This window comes from Mobula birostris, chromosome 3 (genome assembly GCF_030028105.1).
Source record: "Mobula birostris isolate sMobBir1 chromosome 3, sMobBir1.hap1, whole genome shotgun sequence".
Lineage (NCBI taxonomy): Eukaryota > Metazoa > Chordata > Chondrichthyes > Myliobatiformes > Myliobatidae > Mobula > Mobula birostris.
In genome coordinates this window covers 4,143,922-4,168,448 of record NC_092372.1, presented here as the reverse complement: position 1 = coordinate 4,168,448, position 24,527 = coordinate 4,143,922, and the positions used below count along the sequence as shown (strand labels likewise).

At 43.6% G+C, this 24,527-nt stretch overlaps 1 protein-coding gene across 4 annotated transcripts in view; it reads left to right on the top strand.

Moving 5' to 3' along the window:
- pias2 (protein inhibitor of activated STAT, 2) overlaps positions 1 to 22,178 on the top strand; it is a 109,923-nt gene extending 87,745 nt beyond the window's left edge. For 2 of the 4 annotated variants that reach the window (XM_072252160.1, XM_072252162.1), the window contains exons 12-14: positions 2,640 to 2,776; positions 8,743 to 8,780; positions 15,370 to 18,782. In XM_072252160.1, coding sequence (XP_072108261.1) covers positions 2,640 to 2,776; positions 8,743 to 8,780; positions 15,370 to 15,567 — 373 coding nt within the window. In that variant the 3' untranslated portion in view covers positions 15,568 to 18,782. Of the gene's footprint in view, positions 1 to 2,639; positions 2,777 to 8,742; positions 8,781 to 15,369; positions 18,784 to 21,863 lie in introns of those variants that run through there. The other 2 variants (XM_072252163.1, XM_072252161.1) reach the window with 2 other exon arrangements.
- The last annotated feature ends 2,349 nt before the right edge of the window (positions 22,179 to 24,527 follow it).

The window sequence follows — 24,527 nt, the reverse complement described above, 5'->3', positions numbered from 1 at the left end:
TCACTACTACTGAATCTAACTACATGTACTGTACAAATGCACTGTGGAGCTAACGAGTAGAATTGTTATTCATTTGTGGGAGAGAGCACTACAGCTGATCCTGTCTCTATCCTTGTAAAGAATAACATTACAGCTAAGTTCTACATTGCAAGTCCATTCAGGATTCAAGTTTATTTGTCACGTGTGCACAAAGCATACAGTGAAATGTGTGCATTAACAATCAGCATGCTAGTGTAAAGGTTAGTGTGACGCTATTACAGCTTGGGTTGTAGAGTGTGGAGTTAACTTCTGATGTCATCTGTCATGAGTCTGTAATCCTCCCGGTAGAATCCGCGCGTTTCCTCCGGGTGCTCCAGTTTCTTCCCACGATCCAACGATGTACCGGTTAGAAGGTTGTAAGTTGTCCCACGATTAGGCTGGGGTTAATCGGGTTGCTGGGTGGTGCAGCTCAAGTGGCCAGAAGGGCCTGCTTCGCGCTGTATCTCAATAAATAAACACACGCAGGGGTGTGCAGAGGGCAGCCTGTCAGCATGGCATGCACATGATGCTCGGCAGAACAACACAGAACACAAGCAGCAAAACAAGCCCTGTTCTTCCCTCCTACCCGCCATACAGAGTCCTTTAACCTCAGAACAGCCCTCCAGAGACCTGTAGACTTTGGACTTGTTCTTTGATTTAATTAGCCTCCGCAGTAACATAAAAGATGAAACCCCCTTACACTTGGAACTATCAAACTTGTAATTTCCTGACAAATAGGATGAGAGGTGACCTGATAGAGGTGTATAAGATGATGAGAGGCATTGATCGTGTGGATAGCCAGAGGCTTTTTCCCAGGGCTGAAATGGTTTCCACAAGAGGACGTAGGTTTAAGGTGCTAGGGAGTAGGTACAGAGGAGATGTCAGGGGTAAGTTTTTTACTCAGAGAGTGGTGAGTGCGTGGAATGGAGAGGAGGCGGATACGATAGGGTCTTTGAAGAGACTTTTGGATAGGTATATGGAGCTTAGAAAAATAGAGGGCTGTGGGTAAGCCTAGTAATTTCTAAGGTAGGGACGTGTTCGGCACAATGTAGGGCCTGTATTGTGCTGTAGGTTTTCTATGTTTCTATATTAAGAAATGTAATTTCCAGACGTGATGTGCAGGTAACTAGTTTATAATTCACAAACACAAGAAAATCTGCAGATGCTAGAAACCCAAAACAACACACACAAAATGCTGGGCAAGCAACATCTTTGGGAAAAAGTAAATAGTCGATGGTTTGGGCTGAGACCCTTCTTCAGTCCTGATGAAAGGTTTCAGCCCATCAATTATTTATTCCTTTTCATAGATGCTGCCTCACCTTCTGAGTTCCTCCAGCTGTTTTGTGTATGTTGCTTTAGTTTATAGTTTATTAGTTTTCCCCTTCACTTTAATATCGAGCGATTTACTCCGTTTTCTTATGCAATTGCACATTTTGTAAACTGAGAACTCTATAGATATTCTCATAGTCCCCTTCCTCTGTTTAAAGCTGTGTTCTGGAAGCTCTCTAATGTTAAAAGTCTGTGATGACTAGTGCCACTATTTCATTCATTATTATTATTTTGCTTTAGTTAACTTGGCTGAGGCCATGATTTCCTTAGGACAGCTGGATTGCTATCAACTTCCCTAATGTGAATACCAGTGTAAAATAATTAATCTGAACATCCACCATTTACCCCCCCAGCAAAAAAGATGCATCAGCGCTCACCACCGAGCACTCAAGCATGAGCAAACCAATAGCAAAGACACAGACTTGCAGTTACTCCAGAGACTTTGCATTTCACCTGGCATTCGGCATACCACAGGCTCTCTCTCTCCCTAATAAGGAGGAAGGAGGTGTCTCCGTTTTTCCCAGCGAGTGGGGAGACAACAACAACTCGCTGGTTTACGATGTTAAAAGTCTGTTACCTCGCTTTTTCTGAGCTCTGTCCCCAAAGATCCTGGGCCTTTGGGCACACAGCAGTAGATTTTCCGACTCCCCTGACTACGTACGGGTCTCCTGCCGTGATGCCAACCCTCGATCCGCCCACCTGCAGAGCCCTGAGATCTTAGGCTTCCAACTCCGAACGGATTCTCAAGCCAAACAAAGGAGTAGCTGCTTAGCACCATTTTAACTTCACCTTGTTTTACTTGTGTACTTAAACCCATCACCCCTACTGCAGCAGAGGCTCTGACAATAGCTTGATAGAACCCTCAGTCCTGGGCCAGTCTTTCATGTTTTCCTCAGTGCAGCCCATCTTGGTGTATTCTTCCTTGCCCAGGGATGAGGTCTTTGGAGCTTCTGTTGGCATTTCTGTAGCTCTGGGTTTTTATGGGATGGGGTTGCTAACCCCATTCCCAACGCTCCTCCTTTTGCAGTCGAGCTTGAGACTATCCATGACATTTATTTTTATTTAGTGTCACAATTCTCAGTGTTTGATGTACTCACATTGTTCAACATGTAATATTGTACATGTTGTAAGAGGGACTATTGGACATTGAATGGCATTGGACCCTGTAAGGATTGAACTGAAAATTTCTCTATACCGTATTTACTCACTAGGCCAGCTGATGACAAAACTTGTTAATAAATTATCAATATTTATGGAAAAACTGATTTTTTAAAAATGTTTCCTTATTGCAGTGTTCTGGCTTATCAGCCGTCTTCCGTTCGGTTGCCAAATGTTACAAGTGTCGATACAAGTTTCCTGCCTCAGTTAGCAGATTATCCAGCCACATTCCATCACTCAACAATGGCAGCTCTTCCCCCTGAGATTCAAAGTAAGCACTACATAGAATGCCATTTTGTCAATTTCTCCTGTTTCTCTTGCCTACTCATAGCTTTCTTCTTATTGAAGAAGTGTCATACGGGGAGTATTTCTGCATTTGTTTATGGTGTTGGGGGAATTCATAGGACTTGTATGTAGGTTCAAAAGTAAACATGCCGGACTTGGCCTTAACCAGTCATGTCTTGTATTAAGCTGCTCCACTCAAGCTTGTTTAACATCATTTACTGTACACAGGTGTAAAGGAGAACAAAAATTGTTACTTCAGATCCGATGCAGCACAAATAAGCACAAAAAAAATGTAAATACTTCAGATACCTTATGTACATCGATTGTATATCATAAAGTGACACAAGGCACAGAAGTGTCTGTACATAAGGTGACTGTTGGGAAATGTATAATAATGCATTTTGGTAAAAGGACAACAGTGCAGCCTATTATCTAAATGGGGAGAAGGTTCAAACATCAGAGAGGCATAGGGGTCTTTGTGCAAGACTCACCGATGGTTAATTTACAGGTTGAGTCTGTGGTAAAGAAGGCTAATGCAATGTTGGCATTTATTTCAAGGGGAATAGAATATAAAAGCAAGGAGATAATGCTGAGCCTTTATAAGACACTAGTCATGCTGTACTTGGGAGTATTGTCTACAGGTTTGAGCCCCATATCTCAGAAAGGATGTATTGTCATTGGAGAGAGTCCAAAGGAGGTTCAAAGGTCCAATTTAATGTCAGAGAAATGTATACAATACACATCCTGAAATGCTTTTCCTTTGCAAACATCCACAAAAACAGAGAAGTGCCCCAAAGAATGAACGACAGTTTGAGAACCCCAAAGTCCCTCCCCAATTCCCCTCTCCTGCGCATAAGCGGCAGCAAGCAACGATCCCCCTCCCCCTACCAGCAAAAAAAAGCACATCGGTACTGTCACCGAACCCAAGCGTGTGCTAAGTAATAGCAGAGACACAGGCCAAAGTTACCCCAAAGGCTTCGCATTTCATCCGGCACTTGACAAACCACAGGTTCTCTCTCTCTCCCAAATAAGGGAGAGGGAGGTGCCCCCCCATTTTCACAGCGAGCGGGAGACATAACAACAGTCCGTTTCATCGCTTTTTTCAAGCTCTCAGTCCGAAGATCGCAAAGACCTCGGGTCTTTGGGCCCACGGTGAAAGATTTTCCGGCCTTCCCAACGACACAGGAGTCTCCTGCTGTGACACCGACCCTCAATCCGCCCGTCTCCAGAGCCCCGAGATCTTGGGTTTCCAAACACGAGTGAGACTCTCAAGCCAAACCCTTGGCATGTCGTATAACGGCTAGTCGTGGAACCCCGAGAACGGGTCCCATTCCCGCAAAGAACCGAAGCCTGCGTGTAACTCCAGGTCAGGGTCTTCAAAAGAACCCTGAAAGGGAAAAATAAAGATATTAGAGGTAGAAATAGAGTTGTCTCTGAAGATGCAAGCAAAAGTCACAGTTAGGCGCCAATATCCCTCCTAAGCTCCTTCATGAGGATGATTCTGTGATTGAAGGGTTTAGCTGGAATTTAGAAGAATGCATAGGGATTCTACTTACCAAACCTACCAAATGTTGAAGGGAATAGATGGGGTGGATGTGGAGAAGATATTTTCAATGGTGGAGGTATCCAGAACTAGAGGGCACGGTCTCAAAATTGAGAGGCGGCCCTTTTGAACAGAGGTACAGAGTAATTTTTTTAGCCAGAGAGTAGTAAATGGGTGGAATGCTCCGTCACAGGCTGCAGTGGAGGCCAAGTCCATACGTATAAGGTGGAAGTTGATCATTTCCTAATCAGTTAGGGCATCAAAGGATATGGGGAGAAGGCAGGTGTATGGGGTTGAGTGGGATCCGGGATCAGCCATAATGAAATGGCCTAATTCTACTCATGTGTCTTATCGTCTTAAGTATATAGATTGATTGTCTGTCCATAAAGTGACACTAGGCACAGGAGTGTCTGACTGGAAATGATAAAGTAGTGGTGGTTGGGGTTTGGTGGGTGGAGGTGTTGATCAGCCTTACTGCTTGGGGAAAGTAACTGTGTCTGAGTCTGGTTGGTGGAGTTGGCATGGATGATGTAGCCTCCTCCCTGATGGGAGTGGGACAAACAGCCTATGAGTTCCATGAATCCTAACACGGTTTTACCTGTTTTCTCTATGTGCCTGTAGTTTTAATATCTCCCAAACACTGATGGAGAAATTTTGAGCTTAGAATTTCTGTAGCTCAGTGGTTGAATTTGATGAGCTTCACAACAGTATGTGAAGTATTAAGGTAGTAATTCAGTTACTGCTCCAGCAGTTAGTTCTGGCCCATTGACACAGAGTTGAATCTTATCAGGAAACTTCGGGATTGTGATTCAAGTACCGTGGGCGCCATGGCTCAGTGGTGTGCGCGATGCTACTGCAGCTCAGGGTGTCAGAGTTCAGAATTCAGTTCTGACATCGTCTGTAAGGAGTTTGTGCATTCCTCCCTGTGAACGTGTGGGTTTCTTCCAGATGCTTCAATTTCCTCCCACATTCCAAAGATGTTCTGGTTAGTTGGTTAATTGGTCATCGTAAATTGCCCCATAATTAGGCTTGGGTTAAATTGTTGGGCTGCTGGTTTCAGCTCATTGGGCTGGAAGGGCCTGTTCCATGCAGTATCTCTGAATAAAAATTTAAAAATAAAATAAAATTACATGAAATGTGAAATTTCATTTCTGTAATTCTAGTTGCAGTAACAATTACTATGAAATTTGTGGTTTTAATTAACACCAGAAACAGAAGTGAGCCATTGGGCCCTGTGTGGCCTCAGTGACATCATGGTTGACCTTTTACTCTGTACTGTCAGGGTTAAATACCATTTGCTGTTTTTTTGGCCCACTTCCCAAGTTGGTCTAGATTCTCTTGTAGCGTACATTCATCATAGATTATTGATAGCCCTCTTATTGATAACTGGTTATTGATACCAGTTTTGCTTTGTAAGTTTGCAGACAGTGCCATGTTAATGACTTTGTTACACACACAAAATGCTGAAGGAACTTAGCAGGCCAGGCAGCATCTATGGAAAAGAGTACAGTTGACGTTTCAGGCTGAACCCTTTGGCAGGACTGGAGGGAAAAAAGCTGAGGAGTAGATTTAAAAGGTGGGGGGAGGGGTGAGAGAAGCACAAGTTGATAGAAACACCTTTGAGTCTGTTTGGGTCATTTTCTGCATTCTCCATCCACCAAAAAAAGTGGGATCTTCCAGTAGTCACCCATTTTAATTCCACTTCCCATTCCGCTATGTCTATCCCTGGCCTCCACTGTAGTGATGAGGCCACGCTTAGTTTGGAGGAACAACACCTTATATTCCTTTTGGGTAACCTCCAACCTGATGGCATGAACATCGATTTCTCGAGCTTCTGGTAGTGCCCCCAACCCTCCCCCCCCCACCACCATTTCCCATCCCCTTTTCCCCCCTCTCACCTTACCTCCTTGCCCACCATCACCTCCCTCTGCTGCTCCTCCCCCCCCACCCCCCTTTTCTTTCTTCCATGGTCTTTTGGTTCTTTCACCATTCAACTTTCCAGCTCTTTACTTCATCCCTCCCCTCCAGGTTACACCTATCACCTGGTGTTTCCCTCTCCCCTCCCCCACCTTTTAAATCTACTCCTCAGCTTTTTTTTCTCCAGTCCTGCCAAAGGCTTGTCCTGAAACGTCGACTGTGCTTTTTTCCATAGATACTGCCTGACCTGCTGAGTTCCTCCAGCATTTTGTGTGTGTTGCTTGGAGTTCAGCACCTGCAGATTTTCTCTTGTTGATTACTTTGTTGTCCAGTGATCAGTGCACACTGATCCCTGTGGCGCACCATTGTCCACAGCACCACCACCCCCCATCTGAAATACAACCCTCCACAACTACCTCTGCTTTCTTCTTCCAAGCCAATGTTATATCCATTTGGTTAGTTTAACCTGAGTTCCATAAGGGACTTTGTCAAAAGCTTTGCTAGAGTCCATGTAAGCCACATCTACCCCTCCTGCCCTCATCATTGCTCTTGGTCATCACTTCAAAAGGCTCAATCACATTTGTCAGGTAGGGGTTTTCCAATGCCTTTCCTAATCAGTGTGTCTTTTTCTCGCTGGAGTTTTGAAAAATGAGAGTGGATCTCATTGAAACCTATCAAATATTGAGAGACCTTGACAGAGTGGATGTGGGATGGATGTTTCCTATAGTGAGAGAGTCTAGGACCAGATGGCACAGTCTCAATAGAAATCCATTTAAAAACAGAGATGAGGAATTTCTTTAGCCAGAGGGTGGTGAATCTGTGGAATTCATTACCACAGATGGCTATGCAGGCCAAATCAATGAGTATATTTAAAGCAGAGGTTGATAAGTTCTTGATTAGTAAAGGTTATGGGGAGACCGCATGAGAATGTGGTTGAGGGGAACAATGTCAGCCATGTTGGAATGGCGGAGCAGTTTTGATGGGCTGAATGGCCTAATTCTGCTCCTATGTCTTATGGTCTAAATTGCAGAATAGTCACAGCATAAAAGGCACTTGAGATCAAAGTCTCTACCTTTGTCCATACACAATGTACTAATTCTATTGATTGCTTCCTTCTAATATTTTATCGTCTGCCTGTAAACCTCCTCAAACCTTCCAGCTTCCTACTTCGTTATCTTCCCCTCACCTAGTTTCATAGACCACCTGCTGGCTTGGTCTCCTTCCCCTCTCCCCACCACCTTATTCTGTCTTCTTCCCACTTTCTTTCCAGTCCCAATGAAGGGTCTTGGCCCGAAGCATTGACTGTTTAATTCCTCTCCATAGATGATGTTCCTCCAGCATTTGGTTATTTTTTCTATGCTTAGTGGTTTTGGAGACACAAGAGGCTGCAGATGCTAAAAATCTGGAGCAAAACACAAAGGAGCCAGAGGAACTCAGCGGGTCAGGCAGTATATGTAAAAGGAAATGGGTCTGAAGCATTGACTATCCATTTTATCTCTCTACTAAATTTGTAATTTTTTCTTAAAAGTGTCTAGAGACAATCTGAGTTAACCACCTGATGGTGCAAGGTGCTGAAGGTAGTCATGGTGGGTGTTTAACATTAACATTAACCTTTATATAGTTTATATCCATTTTAATGACAGTTGTGATCACTGAATACCAATTTGTGATATAATTTCTTAGTTGGTATGAGTGAATTAACATTTTATCCAATTACTTAAGAATATCAAACATAGACCAGTACAGCACAAGAACAGGCCCTTTAGCCCACAATGTTGTGCCAAGCCAATTAAATTATAATCAAGTGGCCAACTAAACGAATCTCTAATGCCTACACAATGTCCATCCATTTTCCTCACATTATTGTGCCTATCCAAACATCTCTTAAAAGTCTCTAATGTATCTGCCACCCAGGCAGCGCATTCCAGACACCCACCACTCTATTTAAAAGAAAACAACTTGCCCCTCTCACCTCCTTTGAAATTACCCCCCCCCATCTTCAATGCATGCCCTCTAGTATTAGGCATTTTAACCCTGCCCTGGGGAAAAGATACCATCTATCTACTCTGTATGTACTTCTCATAATCTTATAAACCTCTATCAGATCTCTCTTGAGCCTCTGCCACTGCAGAAGAACCAACCCAAGTTTGTCCAACCTCATTATAGCACATGCTTTCTAGTCAAGACAACATCCTGGTAAACCTCGTCTGCACGCTGTACAAAGTCCCCATATCCTTCCTATAATGGGATGGCCAGAGCTGTCTGCAATACTCCAGATGCAGCCCAACTAGAGTTTTATACAGTTGCAACATAATTTCCTGATTTTTGAACTAAATGCCTCAACTAATAAAGGCAAGCATGCCATATGCCTTCTTAATTACCCTGTGAACCCTAAACACTTTCTGGGAGCTATGAACTTGATATTGATTTTATTCTGTATTTCAAGTCTTACAGTGCTTTTTCTGATTTGGAAATGCAATTTTTTTTTTCAGATTTGGACTTCTTCTCATTGTTTCAGAGTGATCCTCAGGTTTGTATAGAATGTAGCTTTTTGTAGAACTTCTGGTAGAGATCTTGGGAAAAAGTTTTTAAAAAGTTTGCTCTCCCCATTGAAGGTTTCTGCAGTAACTGAGTTATTTATCAGCCGGAGTGTGACATTGCAAGAAGTTTTGTTTTATTTTGAAATTTGAGAGGGCAATTCTCATGACACTCTAAAGCCTTTCCACTGTGCTTACCTGGTGCTTCTCCATGTTCCCTCTTGGCCACTGACTGGACCCCCAACCCCTACTCCTTTTTGTGCAGTTTGACATGATTATTTATGAAACATTAAGCAGATCCATCAGTGATGATCGCTGCTGTAAATCTAATGGCCCTGCTCATGTTCAGTCATCTAGAACATGGAACAGGCCCTTTGGGACATAACGTTGTGCTGAACCAATTAATTAGTATTCAGATTGCCAACTGAACTAATCCCCTCTGCCTACACAATGTCCGTATTCTTTCATTTCACTCACATTCATGTGCCAACCTTCGGTTGTCCATTGAAATCCGATGACGACGTCCACTCCTTTAACGTTGAGATCTTTGACTATACAGTCCTATCCTGGGCCCACAAGCTCTATTGCAGGTGGGACGTGTATATGTGGTAGTGGTGGCAACCATGGCTGCATTTCTCCTGGCTCTCTTCTGCTGTCTTCTGGTTGTTCTTTCCATCTCCAGAACACGAACCCCGTCCCTACACAGCTGTCGCCAAGTGGTACAGTCAGCAGCAACATCCTCTTTAAAGCATTCTTCTTCTGATCCTTATAGCACTTCTTCGGCCTTCCAGCTGAGCGTTGACCATGATGTAGCCGGCCGTATAACACTCTACGGGGTAGCCGACATGGGGGCATCCTTATCATGTGCCCCAGCCACTGCAGCTGACACTGGGTGATCACGGCCTCAATACTCCTGCAGTTGGTCTTTACAAGTATTTCAGTGTGAGGCACCCACTCACGCCAGGTAATTCCCAGGATGCGCTGGAGGCAGCTTATGTGGAAGTGCTCCAAGGACTTAATGTGACAGTTGTAGGTTATCCAAGCTTCATGGCTATAAAGGAGGGTGGTGACACAGACCGCTTGGTATACGGTGACCTTTGTGGAGGGACGAAGGCTCCTGTTCTGAAAGACTCTACGCCGAAGTCTCCCAAAGGCAGCTGATGCCTGTTTAATGCGGCTCTGGATATCATTGTCAATGCCGCTATCCTCAGAGAGAATGCTCCCCAGATATTTGAAAGATGGCACTACTGACAGCTTTTCATCACCAACAGTGAAGGCAGGTAGAGTGGGTGGGACACTGGTACTCCATTGGCAAACCACTTCTGTCTTGGTGGTATTGACAGTCAGCCCCATCCGGCTGTACACTCTCACCGCCACAGCAAGGACAGTCTGAAGATCCCCCGGAGTATGGGCCACAAGAGCACAGTCGTCTGCATACTGCAGCTTCAGGACCCGCTCTCTCCGGAGTTTGGTGGTTGCGTGGAGCCTCCTGATGTCAAAGAGGTTGCCATCTAATCCGACGTCCACTGCCACACTGCTGCTGTCTTCAATCTCGTTGTGGAGAGGCTTGGTAACACACAAGAGGAAGATGTTAAAGAGTACTGGTGCTAGTACACACCCCTGCCTCACCCCGTGCGTACAAGGAAGGGCTCGGACTGTTGTCCTCCTATGGTCAACTGAGCAGTCATCCCATCGTGGAACTGGCAGAGGATGTTAACAAGTTTATTGGGACAGCCAAACCTGAGGAGGACATCCCATAAGAGCTCTCTTTGCACAGTCGAATGCTTTGGAGAGGTCGACAAAGGTCATAAACAAGTCCTTGTGTTGTTCTCGGCACCTTTCCTGAAGCTGCCGGGCTGTGAAGATCATGTTGGTCGTGCTCCTGTTCTTCCTAAATCCGCACTGCGATTCAGGCAGCATTGACTCGGTGATGTTGCTAATGAGTCTCTGAAGCATCACCTTAGCCAGGACCTTTCCAGCAACAGAAAGGAGTGATATGCCCCTACTATTGCTGCAGATGGCCTTGTCATCCTTGTTTCTATAAACGACAATGATGTTTGCATTTCTCTATTACTGTGGGATGTTCTCATCAGTCCAGGCCTTGGTGATGTACTGGTAGAGGGTGCGCATACACATGTACCCTCCGTTCTTCAGTAACTCAGCAGGGATATTGTCAGTGCCAGGGGACTTGTTGTTCTTCAGGGAATGGACAGCTGACAGAACCTCCTGGAAGGTTGGTGGTAGACTGAGGTCATGAATAGGAGGAAGTTCAGGTAGTTCGTCCAGGATGGTGGGGTCTGCGTCAGAGTCCTGATTAAGCAGGGTGTTAAAATGCTCAGCCCACCTCAGCAGAATGATATTCTGATTCTTCAGAAGTGTTAGACCATCTGCTGTTTTCAGGGGAGTAACACATCGATTTATTGGGCCATAGATGGTTTTGACAGCATTGTAAAAATTATGCACGTCATTATTATTGGCAAAGGACTAGATTTCATGTGCCTTTTCAGTCCACCACTCATTTTGTATGGCCCATATTGCCTTTTGCACTTTCCTCCAAGCTGCCTGCCAATGCTGCCTGATGCTGGTGGATGAAGGGTTGTCTAAAGTTGCCCGGTGTGCTTTATGCACGTCCTTAAGCAAGTTGTGGATGGTGTCTGAGTTATCGTCAAACCAGTCCTGGTGTTTCCTGCTCTTATGGCCGATGGATTGGGCTGCTGCCTCATAGAACGCAGAGCTGATATAGGTCCACTGTTGTTCCATGGTATTTTCTGAGCTCAGACAAGGTTCCAGCTCCCTTAGTTTTTCAGCTAGGATGAGTCGAAACTCACTTCTTGCTTCTGTGTTTCTCAGGCAGTTGCAATTTAGCTGCTCTTTATTGGATTTTTGCAGCCGCAAGTAGGGGACGCACTTTCAGATGGAGCTTGGCCACAATCATATGGTGGTCAGTCCAGCACTCTGCACCTCTCATTGCATGGGTGATAAGAATATCCTTGATGTCACTACGTCTCACAATGATGAAGTCAATCGGGCTAATGTTTAGAGCAAGAGTGCATCCATGAGGTCTTATATTTTGTCTTCTGCTGGAAGATGGTGTTGGTTATGGTAAGGTTATGCTCAGAGCAAAGAGTAAGTAGCCTCATGCAATTTGCATTCACCTTGCCAATACCATGCCTACCTAGCGCTCCACTCCATGTCCTGTTGTTCTGTCCCAGCCTAGCGTTGAAGTCCCCAAGCAAAAGGATTTTTATCATTCTTAGGGATCTGGCAAAGAGCTTCATTCAATGTCTGATAAAAGCCTTCCTTGGCCTCATTCTAAGATGGCAAAGTTGGTGCATAGGCACTGAGAAGCGTGGCATAACGTTTCTTTGCCAGGGGGATACGGAGGGTCATTAGTCTTTCACTAATGCCAACAGGTGTTTCTGTGAGACTTGGTAGAAGGGTGTTCTTGATGGCCAATCCTACTCCATGGAGATGTTGTCCATCTGGGGGGAAACCTTTCCAGAAGAAGGTGTAACCCATCCCTTCCTCTGTTAAAGAGCCTTCATCCAGGAGCCTGGTCTCACTCAGGGCAGCAATGTCGATGTTGTAGCACCTCAGCTCAGCAGCGATCAAGGCTGTTCTCCGGTGAGGTCTGTCAGAGAGGCCATACGAGTCCAGAAGAGTCCTTACATTCCATGTTGCTGGTTTTAGGTTGTATTGTTTCTTATTTTGACCGCAGTAGTGGAATAACCTGATAGGCACGGTAACCTATCCAGGTGAGTGATTGAATGGGCAATTTTTAGGCCACCTTTTCTAGGCCATCCCCCAATCGGGGTGAGCAGTGCGGTCCGTAAATAGGGTTGCGCAGTTGCACAGGGGTCTGCCGAAAACAGCTGCCACTTAGTCCCAGCTGCTAGCGACCAAATACCCTGTGCTGCTGCCGTGCAGGGTTCTGACTAAGAGCTCCCAGTCCATTCGTACCTGCTCCAGTTGCCAGACACCCCATCGCCGTCAGACTTCAACTATATGTAAGGTCGAGTATCGTTCACCGTGGTCAGAGGTGGAGACCTGCGCAAGGAAGATTTTAAAGTGCCATCCCCAGTAGCACTATCTTTACCATGATGAGTTAAATCCTGGTGGCAAGGGTGATCCCAGGACAACCGGTCCCACATCTTGGCTGCAGGAGGCTGCCAGATCCTTTGTCTGTTAAGGCCCGCCTATTGCGCGCCGCCAGCGCATTGCTTTTCTGTCAGGGTGTGCTCCCTTAGCCTCGTCTCAACAGACTTACCATAAGGCAGTGGGGATATTTGCCCATAGCTGGGACAGTGGTTGACGCAGTATCCACACAGTGGTGGGCCTGCATGCCACATCTATGGGGCCCACTGCTGCTCCGAGATCCCCTGTAGTTTAGCCTGGGACCAGTTTTGTGTGTGGCCCCGAGGAGGCACTGCAGGAGTCTTGGTGGAGGAGAGGCTCTGTACTGGCAGGAGGGGGCGTACACACTCGGCTCCTCTTTTCGCCCTCTATTAAGAAGGCTAACCAGTGGCAATATCTGTAGGCAGAGAGCAGCAAGTAGAGAGCACTATGCGGCATGCAGCATGCACTACTACACTACTGCACTAGATGCTTTACACACACCCTGTGAGCAAATACTCCCACCTACACACATGTGCCAATCTAAACATCTCTGAAAAGTCTCTAATGTATCTGTTTCTACCACCACTTGAAGCAGTGCATTCCAGGCACCCACTACTCTGTGTAAAAATACTTGCCCGCATCTACTTTGAAATTACCTCCTCTCACCTTAGTCGCATGCCCTCTGGTATTAAACATTTCAATCCTGAGAAAAAGTTTTGTCTACTCTTATCTATGCCTCTTATAATCATAAACCTCTGTCAGATCTCCCCCAGCCTCCATCGCTCCAAAGAAAAAAAAAAATAATCCAAGCAAGTCCAGCCATCTGTGGGGTTGGGGCAGGGGGAATAAGAGGGAAATAGTGTTGATCTGGAGAAAAGCTTTATCTCGGTGTTATAGAAATGTACTGGTATTTCCTTTTCCCTAACACTGGTTCCCGACCTTTTTTACGCCATGGACCAGTACCATTAAGCAAAGGGTCCACAGATCCCAGATTGGGAGCCCCTTCCCTAACCCATAAATCTACTTCAAGGGTGGGCACTCAATCCAAGCTAACATCTGCAGCAAGAAGACATCGTGGGTCAGCTTTGGAATATAAATTCACTCACTTCTTCCACTTTATGAATGTAGAGGAATGGAAGTTTGTCATTTTAAGTACTTACTGTCAGTTTCTCCAGCAGAACAAACCTCCCAATAATGTTCTGTGACCAGATGTTTTAGTCGTAAATTCAGAACAGCAACTTGATGTCACTGCTAGAATGTTTTGTGTCCTACAGAAACCTTTTCTGTCCCAATCCCAAATAAAATTGTAATTCAGGGATAACTTTGTGTTGTAGGAACTTGGTTTATATTAGGATACTTACATTAATTGGATTGGATTTGAAATTGTGCTTTGGAGATGAAAAGTTAATGTTGAACCCATTTGTTTTTGCTGTGTTTAATTGCAGTCTTTTGCTCCAAACAATCCGTGTATTTAAGTTTTTTTTTGGGCAGCTTCATATTTTAGTTTCATAAATCATACTGTCGTTTTTAGAAATCTGAGATTAAAAACAATATTCTGCTGATGAGCAGCGTCTCTGGGGAGAGAAACCAGCTTCTTGTTTCTGATTGATTCTATTCCTTTCTGCACCTGTTGCCTGAATTACAGAGTGTTTCCAGCTCTCTGTATTTACTAGATATGTTTTCTAATTATGCACCTCTCTGCAAACTCTGGCATGGCAGAGACGCCTAATGCATTCTTGTTCACAAATTATGCAAGGCCAGAATTATGAAGGCTCAGATGAAAGATTTTAAAATTAAATAATATTTATGCATAGTTAGAGGGAAAGTGGAATTCAGAATTCTCCCGCATTTCTAGAACATGTTTGCATGCTTTTTACTCAGTATAGTTGCCTCTTGGTTTTAGTACACCTACTTAATATTCCTTTGACTTTCCTTCCAGTGGTCAGTTAATTAGTTCTTGGTTAAAACTAGACAATAAGCAAATTTTCATCTTATAGACATCTTGTTCTAACAATTGCTTTATAATTTGAGACTTAACAAAACTGCTATCTGTTTAGTAAATTGTAAAGCTAATTTTGAAAGTTCTGGTCAATTTAATATCCAAAGTGATGCATTTTTTTTTTCTTTTTGTACCCATTCCAAGTTGTGCATAATTTTGCAGTGCTCACCATTTGGTAATGAGTAAGATAATAGATCAGCAGGTCTTTTTTTTTAGGACTAAACAACATTTTAAAGTAAGCAACATTAATAGTAATACAAATGGGATGTTTAGGGTTTTAGAAATTATGGTGTGACTGATGAGCCCTGATTTCACATCTACACTTGGGTCCATGTACTGAGCCAAACACTAGTTTTATGATAGGGAACTTTATTAGAAACTGTAGGGCTGTCCAAGTTCTGTTGCCAAGTTATTTGAGAGCTTTCAGCTGTGGGGAGGTGTTCACTATTTTATTTCCTCGAATGCAGTACTGTCAATCTATATTCCTGGACAATCTCTCTTCTGCTGTGGGAGCACCGACAATGACGCCCACCACCGTTGGCGGAAGCATCATCTCGTCCACACAGCACCATGAGGGCAACAGCAGCAGCCGCACAGAAACCGGGGTGGTAGCAGGAGGCGGGGCACCAGCTGGCAGCATCCCGGACATCATCTCTTTAGACTGACTGCTTTCACGGACTTTATCTTTTTTTATTCACTTGCTGCAACAGGAGGGGTGGGATTGGAGGAGTAATGGGGAAATGGCAATCATGCTGCAGCCAAGGACCTGGACATTCTTCACAAGGCTGCCTCTTTATTTTTGTTTTTAAATACCAAGAGCCTTGTTGACTATCAGCATTCATTGAGACTTGCCCTGTACAACACTCCCTTATATGGGTATGGAAACAAGAAAGGACGACAAAAATTGAGAATTTAAGTCTGAAATCTTGCCTGAAGTACCTGACCAAAATGAACTTGCGGTACAATGAAAGCAGAAGACAAGAAAAAACTGACATTTGTTCTGTTGCAATTAATGTAATGTTTTATTAACGACCACAAGTGAAAATAGCAGTGATTATTTTTTCTTCGGCCAGGTGCCTGGCTATCCACAGCTCTCCTTTAAATATACGTTATCTCCATAAAACTTTGAATCATTGGTGCTGAATTGTGAAAAGCATTATATCCTTGGCCACTCCTCAACCATATCCTGTTGTTGAGGATAAATACTGTAAATCCTGACTCAAATGCAATAACTGAGCCAGAAGTTAACATCTTTGGATAAGGCATTGTATTAATCAGTTCTGAAATTTAATTCTTTAATGATTAAATTTCTTATAAACTTGTATCATGTTTCCAGGATGGCAAAAAAAAATTCTTTATATGGTATCCATTCTTTTTTCAGTCTGAACAGTTTTCTAATTTTAAAATGGTGCACAATTACTTAAGGCTGGCAAAGAAATGAATTTCAAACATCCCTTCCACCAGTCATTGTTTTGCACAGATAATGTAATGCCAATATAACCTGTAGGACTACTGATACTTTAAACTCATCTTTATCTTTGACTTATTTGTGCAGGAATAAATAATCACTTTTAATGTTAATGATTATTGTTTGCTACTTGACAATAAGGCATTTTTTGTAGAGTTGGTTGTGCCATAAGCTGATATTCAGCTTTCCTATTTTCCTATCAACCTTTGATTAAGACCTTAAAACAGGAGCAGAACTGCTCCACCATTCCATTATGGCTGACTTACTATCCCTCTCAACCACATTCTCCTGCCTTCTTTCCTTAATCTTTAACATCTTGTCTAATCAACCTTTGCTTTAAATATACTCAATGACTTGGCCTCCACAGCTGTTTGTGGCAATGAATTCCACAGTTTCATCACCCTCAGGCTAAAAATTCCTACTCATCTTTCTTCTGAATGGATGTTCCTCTATTTTGAGGCTCTGCCCTCTGTTCCTAGACTCCTTCACTATAGGAAATATACTCTCCATGTCTACTCTATTTAGTCCTTTCACTATTCGATTGTTTCCAATGGGATTGCTCCCTCATTCTTCTAAATTCCAGTGAGTACAGGCCCAGGGCCATCAAGCCCTTCTCATGCATTAAGCCAATCATTCCTGTGAGCCTCCTCTAGACCCGCTTCAATGCCATGATGTCCTTTTTTAGAAAAGGAGCCCAGTCTTACCATTATTTTTGCAGGTATAATCATTTTTAGTGTTGGTGATTATTGCTTGCTTCTTGACAATAAGGGACATTATAAGACCATAAGACATAGGGGCAGGATTGAGCCAATTGGCCCATAGAGTTTGCTCTACCATTCAATCATGGCTGTTCCTTTTTTCCCCTCCTTCTCCCTGTAACCTTTGATGCCATGTCTGATCAAGAACCTATCAAGCTCTGATTTAAATACTCCTAACGACCTGGGCCTCTAGAGCTGCATGTGGTAACATATTCCACGAATTCACCACCCTCTGGTTAAAGAAATATCTCCACATCTCTGTTTTAAATGGACACCCCTCTATCTTAAGGCTGTGGCCTCTTGCCCTGGGCTCCCCCTCCATGGGAAAAGTCCTTTCCACATCTAGGTTGTACTCTGTCTAGCCTTTTCAGTATTCGAAAGGTTTCAATGAGATTCCCCCCTCATCCTTTTAAATTCAAGTGCGTACAGACCCAGAGCCATCAAACGTTCCTTGTATGATAACCCTTACGTTCCTGGATTTAATCTTGTGAACCTCCTCTGCACCCTCTCCAACACCAGCACATCTCTTCTTAGATGAAGAACCCAAAACTGTTCATGATACTCGAGAGGAGGCCTCACCAGTGCCTTATAAAGCCTCGGCATCACATCCCTGCTCTTGTATTCATGACCTTTTGGAATGAATGCTAACACCGCATTTGTCTTCCTCACTATTGACTCTGCTTGTAAATTAACCTTCAGGGTGTTCTGCACGAGGACTCGCAAGTCCCTTTGCATCTCTGATTTTTGGATTTTCTCCCTGCTTAGTAAATAACTTCCATTTATTTCTACTACCAAATTGCATGACCATGCATTTTCCAACATTGTATTTCATTTGCCACTTTCTTGTCTATTCTCCTAATCTGTCTATTGCTTTCCTGTTTCCTCAACACTACCTGCCCCCTCCACCAATCTTCGTATCATCTGTAAAGTTGACAACAAAGCCATCTATTCCATTATCTAAATTATTGATATACAGCTTAAAAAGAAATGGTCCCAATCATAGGACAATTTACAATAACCAATTAAAGTACTAACTGGTAGGTCTTTGGACTGTGGGAGGAAACTAGAGCACCCAGAGGAAGCCCCAATGGTCAGGGGGAGAATGTACAAACTCCTTACAAAGGGTGTCGGAGTTGAACTCTGAGCACCGACACACTGAACTGTAAAAGCATCGTGCTAACCACTGTACTACCACGGTGGCTATCGTGACTTAAATAAAAGATCAGTGCCCTTTGTTCCTCTATACATAAAAAGCTCTGCAGTATTGTATCACACTGTGCACATGTGAATTCAAAATCCAAAATGAGTTGAAGAGTCCTTGAAAGGGAATCCATAGGTTGTGGGAAAATGCTACATTAGGAAATTCCATCTGGCCCTTCAGAAACTGAATGCATTGCATTTGAAACCAATGTAATAAATGATCTGGGTTATGAACCTTGGTGTAAGTACTGTATTCAACTCAGAGGCTAAAGAGGATCACATCTCACTGCTCACAGTGCTAGAAGATGTAACAATTATATTCACTGTAGTTCAGACACCATCCTTCAGGGAAGACTCAGGCAAGTATGCAGAATTCCAGGAAAAATTATTTTTTGCTCACTTGGCTATTTGTGATCAATTCTTTAACACATGCATTTAATGCAAGATTGTGTCACATTGCACTGAATCAGACTATTTTGCTTCTCTATTAATTGCTTTATAATAAATCAATTAGAATGAGAATCAGGTTCAATATCACTGGCACATTGTGGAATTTGTTTTGCGGCAGCAGTACATTGTAATTAAAAACTACATTACAATAGAAAGTATATATTTTAAAAAAGAAACTTTGATAATGCACAAAGAGAAAGAAAATTTCAGTGGTAGTATGTTATGGTTTCATTCTCCGTTCAGAAATCTGATGGCAGTGGGGAAGAATTTGTTTTTCTGAAATGTTGAGTTTAGGCTCCTGTACTACCAGGGCAAAGGATCTCGGCCTGAAACGTTGACTGTACCTTTTCCTATAGATGCTGCCTAGCCTGCTGCATTCACCAGCAACTTTTATGTGTGTTGCCTCTGGCAACTTGTTTGGGTGGAAAATTAAATCTCTCCCTTCTCACTCTAAACTAATTCTCATGTTTTTGATTCCCCAACCCTGGGGAAAAGACATTAATTCTAGGGTAACACAAAAAAAAATGCTAGAGGAACTCAGCATCTATGGAGATGAATAAATAGTCGAAGTCCTCTCCCCCTTCCCTCTTCCATTCCCCACTCTGGCCTCTTATCTCTTCTTCTCACCTGCCTATTGCCACCTCCTGGTGCCTCTCCTCCTTCCCTCTCTCCCATAATCCACTCTCCTCTCCTATCAGATTCATGAACTTTGATAATAAATGAATCTTCTTCTCCAGCTCTTTTGCCTTTTTTTACCCATCACCTCCCAGCTTCCTTACTTAATGGTATGGAAGGGACACAACGCGGGATCAGAAAAAGCTGAAGAAAGTTGCAAACTCAGCCTGCTCTAGCATAGGCACTTTGAAAAGGTGACATCTGTGATTAAGGACTCCCATGACCCAGGACATGCCCTGTCTTCATTGCTACCATCAAGGAGGAGATACAGGATCCTGAAGACACACACTCCACATTTAAGCTTCTTCTCTATTTTTGAATGGGCCATGAACACTACCTCAATATTTTCCCTCTTTTTACACTACTTATTTTTTATATACATATATAATGTAATTTATTGTTTTTATTACTCTGCACTGCTGCTGCAAAACAACACATTTCATGGTATTTGCCAGTATAAAACCTAGTTCTGATTCATTCCCCCCTCCCCCACCCACCTGGCTTCAGTTATCACCTAGTTTGTCCTGCTTCCCCTCTCCTCCACCTTATTCTGGCATCTTCACTCTTTCTTTCCAGTCCTGATGAAGAGTTCACAACCCATAACATGGAAATCTTGTGTTTATTAACTCTAGGATGTTAAAAACTAAAAGGGGGTAGACACCAGAATAAGGTGGTGGGGGAGGGGGAGGAGAATTGCTCCAAGGTGACAGGTGAGGCCAGGTGGGTGGGAAAGGTAAAGGGCTGGAGAAGAAGAATCTGATAGGAGAGGAGAGTGGACCATAGGAGGAAGTGGAGGAGGAGGGTCATCAGTGGGAGGTGACAAGCAGGTGAGGAGAAGAAGTAAGAGACCAGAGTGGGGAGTAGAAGAAGAGAGAGGGGGTGGGGGAATTACAGAAAGGAGGAATTGATGTTCATGCCATCAGGTTGGCTGTTACCTAGACAGAATACAAGGTGTTGATTTTCTACCCTGACTGTGGCCTCATCATGGCAAAAGAGGTTACAAACTGACATATGGGTATGGGTATGGGGATAGCAATTGAAATGATTGGCCACTGGGTTGAAGTTCAAAAGATCTGACCCAGTCTCCCCTAAAAGGAACCTCCAGTTCTCTTGGTACTGTGGTTAACTCTTTAAGTTGTGTAAAAAGCCACAGTGATCTTCATGTTGTTGGATACCTCCTCACCAATTTAGAGGCAATTGGGATGAGTTTGCAAGTGCATGCATGTGCACATGTTAAATAAAGGTAACTACTGTAACGCCAAAGAGCTTAAACTATGTACAAATACAGTTAATTAGAACAGGGAGGCAAAATGAAAAGAACCATCTTCAATATTATTTATTTGGACATACAGCACAGAACATCCATTTTGCCCAATGATCCGTGCCGCCCAGTAGCTCACCATTTTAACGCTGGCCTAATCATAGGACAATTTGCAATGGCCAATTAACCTGCTAACCCTGGTACGTCTTTTGACTGTGGGAAGAAGCTGGAGCACTCAGAGGAAACTCACACGCCAGAGGAGGAAAGTACAAACAGAAGGCACCGGAATTGAACTGAACGCCAATGACCCAAGCTGTAATGACATGGCTACCATGATGCCCCATGGTTGTTTCTTCACCCAGATGCCTCCTTATTGAGGCTAAAAATTCTAGATGAGATATCAAAGCATATAAAAGAAAATGATGGGATTTGTAATAGCATTTTTTAATTTCAAATGCCTTTTTCCTCCCATTAGAGGTATGTACCTGTACAAGAAGCCAAAAAGCCTCCATTTGCACACCGCTTCCAGACCCACTGATGAAAGGCACTCCAAATAAATAGGGAATAACTCACAGCAAACAATTTGTCTGAACTACTAACATATAATTAACAGCAAAAATGAACAGAACCTGTCTCCTTCAATGTTCAAAATAAATTAATTAACAAAGTACATATATATCACCATATACAACCCTAAGTTTCTTTTTCTTGTGGACATTCACAGTAAATACTAAGAAACAAAAACAAAACCAAGAAAATAGTAATTAAATAAAGGTAAGTATTGAGATCATTAGATGACGAGTCCTTGAAAGGGAGTCCGTAGGTTGTGGGAATAGTGATGGAGTAAGTGAAGTTATCCCCTCTGGTTCAAGAGCCTGATAGTTGAGGGATAATAACTGTTCCCATATCTTCTTCCTGATGGCACCAGCAAGAAGAGAGCATGACCTTGGTGGTGGGATGCCCGATGATGAATGCTGCTTTCCTGTGACAATGTTCTGTGTAGATGTGTTCAATGATGGGGAGGGTTTTATCTGTGATGGACTGGGCTGTATCCAGTACTTTTTGTAGGCAGTCTCCAAGAAAACAGAAATAATTTTGTTGTTTATGCTGTAGAAAATGGGGTAATTTAAACAATGTGTTCTTCAACAGAAATCCTGCAGTGATCTGCTGTCACAGTTGGCAAAGAAGCTAGGTAAGCCAGATAACTAGTGAGGAGCGACAACAGCACCAGCCAAAGTGAAGATGGTCTTGAACCAGGTCTTTATATTTAGTGCTACAAATAAATTTGCAGAAGAACTTTAACATCTGTTCATATGAATGATTGTTCATTAAATATGGAAACATACAGCTCAGAAATGAGGTGGCTAAGACTCTCCATGCTGTTGATGATGCTCATCTACGCTAATCCCATTTGTCTGATGAAGGGTCTCGGCCTGAAACATCCACCATTTATTCCCCCGCCCCCCCCCAACCAATCCTCCAGCATTTTGAACAGAGGACAGTACAACACAGTACAGGCCCTTTGGCCAACAATGCTGTGCTAACCTTTTAATCTACACTAAGATCAATCTAAACTTTCCCTCCTACATACCCCTCCATTTTTATATCATCAATGTGCCTTCCTAAGAGTTTCTTAAATGCCCCGACTGTAGCTGCCTCTACCACCACCATTGGCAGAGTGTTCCATTGAGTCTTGTTTCCATTGAGGCCCTCTGTTGGTTGAGGTCAACCATGGATGTTATGTCCTAGCTGTCATATGCAAGCCAGGGCAGTACGATATGGAGAGCCAGGCATTCTCCATGCAGTTAATGAATCCAAAGAAAATGGCAAAGACCGATAGAGTCTTGCACCACTGGCATTGCAGAAGTTGTCAGTCAGTGTGCAACTCAATATAGGACTACCTTATGGATTCCAGCTCCAGAAATTTCCTCAGGGTTTACCTTCGAAGATTTCCTTCTAGATGAGCTGTCACCCATGACTGACGAGCCCCATCTGCCCAAAGTGATTGTTTATAAGGCACCAGTAACCTGCCTTTGCCCCTTCTCCCTGTCAGTATAAACAGTTCTACTGACAAAGCCACAAGTGAAGGTCAGGAGCTGGACTTGGTTGTCAGAGGCTATTTGAGAAGCATGCCTTTAGGAGCATTTAATCGGTAGTGGGACCTCATCCCCACTACTCCCAACCCCTCCCCCCCCCCCCCCCCAGCTATGGCAACCTTAAGGAATCTGTATGATTAACAGCAAAGCCTGTTCAATGTGCATTTAGTGGTTCAGTAATCTGATGGTTTGGCATCTGACTGATGGAGTCCACAGTTTTGCACTCTCCCCACAGCAGCCTGGAAGCCTGGCTCCCACCCTGCCTTAAAACTTACCAATTCACTGCAAAATTGATTGCAGTTCTGTGTACCAGTATTTTAAGCAATGTGACTTCGTAGAGTCTTAAAGTATTAATTAAAATAGAATCCAGTGTTCAGCGAATCTGGCTCTGTATTCTTTTTCGAAGAATGATGGGTGATCAAGCTGAAACATGAGGAGGCACGATAGAGTAGATACCAAAATATTTTCACTACTCGAGAATTTTAAACCATGCTACGAAGAAATTTCTTGTGGCAGTGTGCCTCTAGAATTCTCTGCCTCAAAGAGTTGTGCAAGCTGCCCAGTACAAGAAATTAAAGGCACGAGGTTCTGCAGATGCTGGAAGTCTAGAGCAACATACGCAAAATGCTGGAAAAACTCAGCAGGTCAGGCAGCATCAATGGAAATGAATAAACTTTCAACTTTTTTGGGCAGAGACCCGTCATCAGGACTGGAAAGGAAGGGGCTAGAAGCTAGAATAAGAAGGTTATTTTTATGTGACTAAACACATTGATGAAGGAAGAGCAGTAGATGTAGTGTATATGGATTTCAGCAAGGCATTTGATAAGGTACCCCATGCAAGGCTTATTGAGAAAGTAAGGAGGCATGGGATCCAAGGGGACATTGCTTTGTGGATCCAGAACTGGCTTGCCCACAGAAGGCAAAGAGTGGTTGTAGAAGGGTCATATTCGGCATGGAGGTTGGTCTCCAGTGGAGTGCCTCAGGGACCTGTTCTGGGACCCTTACTCTTCGTGATTTTTATAAATGACCTGGATGAGGAAGTGGAGGGATGGGTTAGTAAGTTTGCTGATGACATAGAGGTTGGAGGTGTTGTGGATAGTGTGGAGGACTGTCAGAGGTTACAGTGATAGGATGCACAACTGGGCCGAGAAGTGGCAGATGGAGTTCAACCCAGATAAGTGTGAAGTGGTTCATTTTGGTAGGTCAAATATGATGGCAGAATATAGTATTAATGGTAAGACTCTTGGCAGTGTGGAGGATCAGAGAGATCTTGGGGTCTGAGTCCTTTGTCGTCGTCGTAGCTATCCCTCGAGGTCGAGGATGATGGTCTTCGTTCCATTGATCTATTTATGGGCTCTCAAGTGGCTAGAAGTGGCCCACAGAGCGAAGACGCTTGTGCGTGTATTTGTTTAACGTGTTACTTGATGTTGCACTCCAAGAAGCACACGATACTTCATAAATCAACCAACTGATTCCAACGGCATGGAAACCACGATGATTGGAGCTGATAGATTTGTTGCAGCCTTCAACCGCCTTCATAGCCGTTGAGGTCGAAGTAACTTCATCCGTCTGTTCCACTGTTGAGGTCGTGATTGGATTGTTCTTTGTCAGGGACCTCACCCTTGAACTTACTGCCATGGGTGACCCTACCTCCAGACGGCATCGCTCTCGGGATCACAGGACCACACAAGCTTCTCCACCACGACAACGTGACAAT